Source organism: Cupressus sempervirens, chromosome 10 (assembly GCF_028749045.1).
Source record: "Cupressus sempervirens isolate cs-2001-9-10 chromosome 10, ASM2874904v1, whole genome shotgun sequence".
NCBI lineage: Eukaryota > Viridiplantae > Streptophyta > Pinopsida > Cupressales > Cupressaceae > Cupressus > Cupressus sempervirens.
The window spans coordinates 364,345,280-364,354,874 of NC_143127.1; the positions used below are offsets into that span (position 1 = coordinate 364,345,280).

A 9,595-nucleotide genomic window follows, 5' to 3' on the forward strand; every position below is an offset into this window, starting at 1 on the left:
CCCCCCTCTTAGAAGTTTACCTTTCCTATTGTAATTCCAACAATTGGTATCAAAGCTTTGTCCTCTAAAAGAGAAGCTTTGCAACTTTGAGGAAATATCTTGAAATGGAAGCCTACAAGTTAGGGAAGACTATTGAGAACCAAGAGATTGAAATACATCTCATTCTACAATAGCTAAATGAGGCAAGAGAAGCCTTAAAGAATTCCTTGAAGAGAAGGAAAGAAATTGCTATTGTAGAGAATGACACACAACAGAAAGAGATTGACACTACTAAGCTATTTGCAAATGGAGACTCAAATGAATTTGATGCAATAGTTGCAGATCTGATGGAAAAGAACAAGATCCAAGCTGAGGAAATTAGAAATCTCAAGTTAGGGCAAGAATCACATGCCATAATGCTATGTGAGGTAACTGAATGGAAGAAGAAAGCTGTGGAAGACAAAGCCATGATTGAAGAAGACAATAGAGCTTTGTCCAATAGACTGGAAGAGACATCATTAGAACTAACCAAGATTTCCAACATGCAATTGGATACCCTAAATTGAATATCAAGGACATTGAGATAATGACACTAAAATTGCAGAATGAACAATTGCAAAATGACTTAAAGAGGGAAAAATAATTTGCTGAAAGTTTCGACAAACCAAATGAAGCCATCAAGTACTTTTAGCAATTGATGAGATCCCCTAGATCTAATACTGATACATCTAGACTGGGAAACACAAGCACTAAAGAAGGAGAGTCATCCAAAAGTACTAAAGAAAGGAACAATAAGGTAAGGACTCCAAACCTACTTGTCATAATTGTGGTAAAAAAGGACATATTGCTAATGTGTGTAGAAGCAAGACTAAAAATCAAAATGCTAGACCTATAAGCATGATTCATTGTCACAAGTGCAACAAGCAGGGTCATCAGGCACATGAATGTAGAACTAGGACCATGAATACACACAGATTTGAAGGATATTGCTATAACTATCAGAAGTATGGACATAGAGCTTTTGAATGTAGATCCAAATCCATGTGGTCATTGAACAAGCAAAAAAAGATAAGGAACAATGACAACTCTTATAACTAGGATTATAATAAAAGATTTAGCTGTCATTATTGTCAAGACTATGGACATGTTCCTGAAAACTATATTAGAACACACTTCAGTAGTAATTACAAAAGATGGTTGAGTCAAACCACATGCTAGCTATTTTAAGACTAGTCACATCAGTAAACATTGTCCAACAAGGTCAAAGGCACCAAGTTGTGAATTTGATAAAGGCAAAGGCAAAGGCAAAGCAGATGTTGAAAATATCAGAAATGAAATGAACAAGACATGGAAAAGAAAAGATGATTCTAGTACAACAAATGGAGAAGATATCACCTCATTCAATGGGTCAAGTGAGTACACCTCATCAAACTATACAATCAAGAGGTATGTGGGACTGATATTAAGTGTTATATCATACATCAGTTCCAAAGGAGATAGTATTGAAAAGACTACATTAGCACGTGTTGGTGTAAATAAGTATTTACTATTTACACTTACTTAAGTTTACTTAGGTTAATGCATATATTTTATTATTTATTTATTACTCACCTAGGAGTATGCGTACTCTTGTGAGTTGTCATGTTGACAACACAAGAGTTTGTACTCTAATTATGCACATGTTGTCTACATTTAAGAGTTAGCACATTATTTGAGCACATTGTGTCTACAACATTCTAGACACCTCATCATGCTTATCCTCTTATTGTGGAGGATATATACTTAGTTGTCATGCTTATCTCCTAGTTCTTTCTAGAGACATTCTAGATGCATCTTAGAGGCCTTTATATACAGACTCGTCTAGTGTGTATGCACATGCTTCTACATGCTTCTGATAATAGAAAGCATTTTCATATTGATCATACTCTTTGGTCTACTATGTGCTTGTGCTTGTGCTTCTTGATCTTGGGTGAACTTTTCTCTAAGGAAAATTCTTACATGGTATCAGAGCTATACCAAATTCTTACATGGTATCAGAGCTTGGGGAGATTCTTGTCACTAGCCATTCGAGACCATTGTTGCTTCAACACTTTCAATCCAAAGATCTGGAAGATCCATAGAAATTGGGAGCGTCTAGAGCCAAATTAAAGTAGACCTCACCACTGTGTCTGGTGCGTCGATTCGGTGAATTGACTATAAATTCGCCTATGTTGGGCAATAGTCAAAATTGAGGCAAAATTCTTTTACAAACAGGCAACTTGAAGGCCTAATTTTTGAAATTGGTATGATCATTTCAAATCTATACATTTAATTTTTAGATCTGCATTTTTTTTCATCTGCCTCTCTGCAATTTTTTTCAGATCTGCATTTGGCCATTAGGCCTATAGGAGAGATTTTTGCAGGTGAAGATTAAAGCTTGCTGGTCCAAATCTAATATTTGCATCACATTCAGAAGGTCAAAAAACCCCCAAATTAGATTTTGTTTCATCCAAATCGGACATCTGAGGCAAAATCTAGAGCCATTTATTTTTTGGAGGTGCGGCGGTGATTCAGGAAAAATAATTATAGCAGCGATTTTCAAATAGCAATGTCTCCCTCATACAGACTCCTTTTTTCGAGCGGTTTTTTTTTTGTTTTGGGCTAGAATTTCATGATCTACACATTGGTGCAAGTGGTTTGAGATCTTTATTCTTGAATTTTTTGGCAAGTCACAAATCCCAATTTTTGCCACTTCAAATGCTTGGTATGGGCTCATCTGGACTCCAAAACAAGTTCTGTTTTCTTTGAAAGTGCATTTTTTTTTGTCTACTTTTTAGATCTGAAATTAGATTATAGGTTATGTGGATAGAAATATTGCTTTTAGAAATAGGCCCTAAATTGGCATGTGGCTATTGCACTAAGTGTCAAATCATACATTAGGGGGGGTTGATTGATTATTTATATATTTTGGGGGGTGCATACATTCATTGATCCCATGGAAGTTTGTCACATATGTCAGTTTGGTATAAGACCCAAGTTGACACCAAGGAACTATAAAAAATGGAGTGCTTTGATGCTTGATCATCTAAGAGAACATCAATAAGTGATTCCTTCTCTTTGCTCGAAGATACTACCTTCGTTCAAATATCTTTCTAAACTTCTTAGCTTTATGTATAATAGTATGAGTAAGGAATCCTTTTCTCCTCTTCTTATGCCAAGTTTTCCACATGATGTTTGGATGGCTCTTTGGGAAGCATATGGAGATCCATGTGTACCTCCATTTCTAGAGGACATTCTATATCCAGTCACTCTAGTTATGGTACCTTCAACTCCAGTTGAGATCTCACCTCCTGATTCTCCTATTGATTCCATTGATCCACTTCCAACCACAGATGCTTTGGATTCAGTGCAACAGGACCCTTCACGTCTTCCTACTTTACCTTCATGCGATGACTTCCTTCCTGCCCTTGCAAGCCTATTCGTGGAGTCTCATATTGAAGATGTGGGAGACACTATTGATGATATTCATCTTCTCTTTGAGGCGAATTCTTCATCTGTTGCTGCAGTGATAGATTTATGTACTTTAGCATAGTAGGGTACACTATGTCTTCTAGTTCTAGCCTCAGGCGATGACTTCTTGATTGACATTTTGGGTTTGTTTGTTGAGTCACACATAGTAGATTTGGAGGAATTCTTTGATGATATTAAACTTCTCTTTAATGGGGACAATCCTTCTATAGTTTTTGCAAGGGCTCACTCTGACCCTCATGTCCATTCTCTACATGATCAGTCTTTATAGGTTGATATGATTGTGGATACTTATGTACAACAGTTGTAGGAGATCTCTTTATCATTTCAGGAGACTATTGGTTCTTTGAGACAAGTTCTACATGGATCCTTGCTCAATGTTCACATGTTCCTTTTAGAAGTCTTGGAGGGAGCAACCATCGACATCGACACAGGGACACTTGAACAGGTTTTAGAGATACCTTTCATCATCAAGATTCTTTCCACACATAGGGGAAGCATCTCACATGTATCTTTGTCATTATTTCTTCTAAAGGGGAGGGACATTATAAAAGAGTCATGGATTAGCTTCTACATTGGAGCATTTCTCATTGATCGACACACTACCTTTTGGGGGGGACTACCTTGTCTCCTTCTTCTCCTTTTTTGGGGGGGACTTTTCCTCTTTGAGGTTTTGTCCTTCTCCTAATATATTCGATGTATGTTGTAATTGGGGGGGGGGGGGGGGTTTCCCATGATGTTTTCCCTCTTTCTCCACTTTATGAGAGATTGCATCTTATAATGTACATGGGGTACCTAACATGGCCTAGTAGCCAGGACCCATCATGCATTTCATCCTAGATTATGTAAGCTTAAGGGCATTCCCGTAAGTTGCACTTAAGGGGGGGTGTTGGTGTAAATAAGTATTTACTATTTACACTTACTTAAGTTTACTTAGGTTAATGCATATATTTTATTATTTATTTATTATTCACCTAGGAGTATGCATAGTCTTGTGAGTTGTGATGTTGATAACATAGGAGTTTGTACTCTAATTATGCACACGTTGTCTACACTTAGAAGTTAGCACATTATTTGAGCACATGGTGTCTACAACATTCTAGACACCTCATCGTGCTTATCCTCTTATTGTGGAGGATATGTGCTTAGTTTTCATGCTTATCTCCTAGTTCTTTCTAGACACATTCTAGATGCATCTTAGAGGCCTTTATATACATGATCTTCTAGTGTGTATGCAGATGCTTCGGATAATAGAAAGCATTTTCATATTGATCATACTCTTTGGTCTACTATGTGCCTGTGCTTATGCTCCTTGATCTTGGGTGAATTTTTCTCTAAGGACAATTCTTACATGGTATCAAAGCTATACCAAATTCTTACAACATGAATAAAGATGCAAGATGTTGTTGAAAATTCAAGTTAAATCTTCAAGTTTTTCATGTTGTTGCCAAGCATGAAATGTTTCCAATGGATGCCGAGTGGAATGTTAGTTGATGTCAAGCTAGAAGGGTGGCTAGTTGATGCCAAATTCGTATTAGCTTCCAAGTGATGGAAATATCAGAGGATGTCGAGTGATCCTAAAATTGGTTAATGCCGAGCTTATAGTTGTGTAAGCACTCCACATTAAATGCAAGGTTTTTGAAGGGTATATGATCAATTTCTGCTCATTTTTCATCCATTTTGAATTCAAGCAAGAGAGAGCAGAGTAGAAGGTGATTCATACAACCTGTTCAAAGCATTTACAGAGATTCTCATAGCAATCTCACACTAGTTCCTCAAATTTCACAAGGTATTTATCACAAGCCAAGCTACATAGTTTCAATTTTGCATAAACCCTAGTTTGATAGATCTAGTTCAAAAAATGTGGAATGAAAGAAAGTTCTAAATGTTTAGTTGGTCAGTAATGAAGTCAAACAACCTGTATTTAAGGCCATTCCTAACATCGCCTATAAACAAGATCATTTTGACACTCTGTCAATGATCCCACCAAAAGTAATTATGGTCCAAGATGTTAGAAAATGTTATAATGGCAAGATTGGTAACATTGGTGACTCAAAAATTAGAGAAGCCTATGACACATTATGTGAAAATGGTGTTTTGAAGGAAGAATATAAAATTAATGAAAAGAAGGGTTTAATGTGTGCCCTACATTTTCCTACTGTATTCAAAATTGAATGAATTGGAATAGTATTCAGCCAAATACATGATGGATGCTTATGGCTAGAGGGTGGACCAATTAAGATATCTAGGAGGATAGTTCATAGAGTTATTGGCTACCCAACCCTAGATCAACCCAAGACCTTGAGGAGTGATTCCAAAGAAATTATAGAGAAAAACATTGGAGCAAAATGGAACAAAAGAGGCATGACAATAGACACCATCACTGATCCACTACTAGGCTTTGTTGTGAGGGTAATCTCATATAAATTCTATCAATCCATCAGATTGAATAGTGTACCCTACATAGCTGTGGATGTTGGTTATAAAATTGTAAAGAAAGATCATACTTATGATTTGGCAAAACTTTAGCTACAACAACTGATGGAGAACCTTGGAGCTATAAGGAAAACCAAGAGTGCACAATGCAAGTTTGGTTCAATACTAGTTTGCATATTCTTCTATATGCATAATACATTCCCCTATTTTGGTACTATAGGATGGAAGACCAATAGGTCAATTGTGGTGCAAATAAATGAATACATTAAGTAGATGAGAGAAAACTTTGAGACATTGATGACAAGTTACTTTGAAGATTTCAAGAAATCTATGAAAGAAAGAATGAGGATACTTGATTCTTTGGTTGAGAAACATTACAATGATATATGTTTTCTTGTTGATGCTAACTGCACTTTTGTGCAAGCTGCTACACCTAGAGTTAGATGGTTAAGACCACTTGGGTATGAAATTAACGTTGATGAAGCATCTGCAACCATAACTACACTCCTAGCAGAGGAAGTTGACAAAAGTGCAAAGATATTTGGCATCTATGATATTGTAAAGTCAAAAATTACCATGGAGTTGAAAACTGCCTCCACACTCAAGAAGAAAGATATGTTGGTCAAGAAGCTTAAAGCTAAATTTGGTGAGGGTGCACATAAGGAAGAGGAAGAAGATGAAAGAACGAGAAAAAACTCAAAGACCTCTTGCATTAAATCAAGGCATGGGAGAGGATAAAGAAGAAGAGGAAATAAAAGGTGCTGAGGGAGAAGAAGCCGAGGAAGCACCTACTCCTGCCAAGCCAAAGAAGAGGAAGGCTAAGGCACAACCAGTGGCTAAGGCAAAGAAAATTGTGAAACCAAGCCTAGTGAAGCCTACTGCCCCTCCCACCAGAGCAAGCACACATGATACAACTCAAAAGGCCAAGGAGGAAATAAATGCTACAGATCAAGGAGGCCAAGTTCAAAAGAAACAAAGGAGAAAATATGTTGCACAACCTGATTCAGATGAAGAAAGGACAAAATCAGATGATATTAGCCAATTCAAAGTGGTAAGTCACAAACCACTATATGATCTTGAAAATTTGTGTGATAATGTCAAGAATAATGCATATTTATCTAGTTTAAAGAATATTGATTTTGATAAATTGGAAAGAGATGAGAAGAGTCAAGTGGAAGAGGCATCATATGCCATGATGTCAAAGTTCAAGAACACACCGATAGAATTTGCCAACTCATTACCAAAAGGTTTATATGATATTGTTGAGCAAAAGTGGCATTACTATTTGAACTTGGAGAAATAGATCAGGGAAACAACATTAGCCCAAGTAATGCCAAAATTGACAAAAGGTCAAATTGTTAAGGCAGTAAAGAGATATGTAGTTAGGTTTGCACCTAAGTATAGAGCCTTTAGCATTCTTCAAAACAACATTGAAGATGTGGTCAAGACACTAATAGATTTGGCATCGATTTGTGACGGTTATGTGTCACAATTATGACAGCAATGTGTCGCCACTGCGACAGACATAGACGTCATAGTTATTTAGTCACAATTTACGACGTCTACCCTTGCCGTCGCATTTGTGACACCTATCCGTCGCTATGCAGCCACCTTGTTGTCCCGTCATCCTCGTCACAATTCTTGTGTTTTCTGTCGCAATTGCGACGGGGTTGCCGTCGCACCTACAACAACCCCGTCGCAATTGGAGGGTAGGTGTGACCTTAATAGTACAATTGGTTGTAGCTAGAGCCAAATATCTACCGACTCACATCAATTCCAATTGTTTCTACTCAAGGAACTGTATAGCTAATTTTCATTGAATTCACAGATTAGGGGCGATTTGAATGTCTGGTTGATGGGAGATCCTAGAGTAGCAAAAAGTCAGCTATTGAAACACATGGTCAGTGTGGCACCTCCTGGAGTTTACACCACTGGGCGAGGAAGTAGCGGTGTAGGTCTCACAGCTGCTGTTCAAAGGGACCCAGTTACAAATGAGATGGTTCTTAAGGGTGGTGCCTTGGTATGAGTAATTCAATGTATTGACCTGTTAATGGCATTGTAATTGTGGGTTGGGATGTTAGTCAAATGTTCTGTAAGGCTGATCGTGGAAGGTGTAGCTAATATCTATATTTGGTACATATAGAGCTGCTGAAGTAACATTTCAATTTTTTGTGGGATGAATCGGGTTCTTGCAGATATGGGTATATGTGCTATTGATGAATTTGACAAAATGGATGAGATAGACCATACTGCTATTCATGAAGTGATGGAGCAGCAGACTGTGAGTATTGCAAAGGCAAGCATAACAACCTCTTTAAATGCAAGAACTGCAGTTCTAGTTGTTGCTAATCCTGCCTGGTATGAATTGAATCATTGATCTCTAATCTGGTTTAATGTCAAAATGAATTGTTAAATCTTAGATTCTTGAAACCTTCAGGCCAGTGTGAAGGGTATTTATGCTCAAATTCTATAAGAATGAGGGATTATTAATTTTAACTGCTAAATACATTTCATACCATTTCCAAATTAGCAGCATATTGAGTGACAAATTTGTTACAGTTTTTCCCCTTTTGATTGCTTCAATTTTGTTTCTTGTGATCTGACACTTGTAACTGCGACAGGGGTCGGTATGATCTCCGGAGAACTCCTGCAGAAAATATCAATCTTCCTCCAACACTGCTTTCCCGTTTTGACTTAATGTGGCTGATACTTCACAAAGCTAACATGGATAGTGATTTGGAAATGGCTAGACACGTCTTATATGTGCACCAAAAGTGCAAGCCACCTCCTTTGGGTTTTGCTCCTCTTGATTCATCCATACTGAGGTGAGTAATTGACTGATCCTTAGATTCTAATTCTTCAACTTACATACTATAATTTTGACTGCATTAATTACATTCTCACGAGTTATTTTCACCAGGGCATATATAGCAGCTGCAAGAAGAATGGTGCCTTATGTACCCAAAGATTTAACAGAATACATTGCCAGTGCATATGTTGCTATGAGGCAAGAGGAAGCACAGAGTGATGCACCACATTCTTACACCACAGCAAGAACACTTTAAAGCATTCTTCAAATCTCAATGGTACTAAGATTCTAATAAATAGTACATTTGTGTAACCATATCACTTTTAAGCATTCTTTGAATCTCAATGGTACTAAGATTCTAATAAATAGTATATTTGTGTAACCATTTACAGTCTCTAAGATGACATTGTTTTTTTAATTTATGTTCATATACTTAAATAAGTTGATGTTTGGGTTTGTACATCATGACCTTTTTCCAAGAAAAGAAGATTATGAAAGAAAATTGAAAGAGTGAGCTTATACAAGTTGTTTACCTATCCAGATTTTTCGGTCTTCCCATATCTATTCATCTCTAGCTCATTCTTGCAATTTTCTACCATTATCTTCATATTCTAACTTTCATTGTGTATGTTACTAAATTATATTGATTTTCGAAAGATTTCAACAGTTCCATAAAATATATTACTAGGTCAAATATCCTTGATGATTATTACGCATCTAAGATCTTTGACTGTACCATTATTATAACATCATATTGAATCTAGCTGTATGAAGGTAAGCTCTATGCATACGAAGGAGGATAAATGCATTTGTCATAGAAAAAGATGAGTCACTAAAAATAAGTGATAGTTTTCATAAAGGTCT

The 9,595-nt window shown here is 36.8% G+C and overlaps 1 protein-coding gene across 1 annotated transcript; it reads left to right on the forward strand.

The window, feature by feature from the left end:
* Window positions 1-7,523: 7,523 nt before the first annotated feature.
* On the forward strand, window positions 7,524-8,987 carry LOC149534165 (DNA replication licensing factor MCM7-like). Its single transcript, XM_089805981.1, has 5 exons — window positions 7,524-7,631; window positions 7,751-7,934; window positions 8,118-8,280; window positions 8,544-8,747; window positions 8,843-8,987. The coding sequence occupies exons 1-5, from the start codon at window positions 7,524-7,526 to the stop codon at window positions 8,985-8,987; spliced, it is 804 nt and encodes a 267-aa protein (XP_089662107.1).
* Window positions 8,988-9,595: the final 608 nt, after the last annotated feature.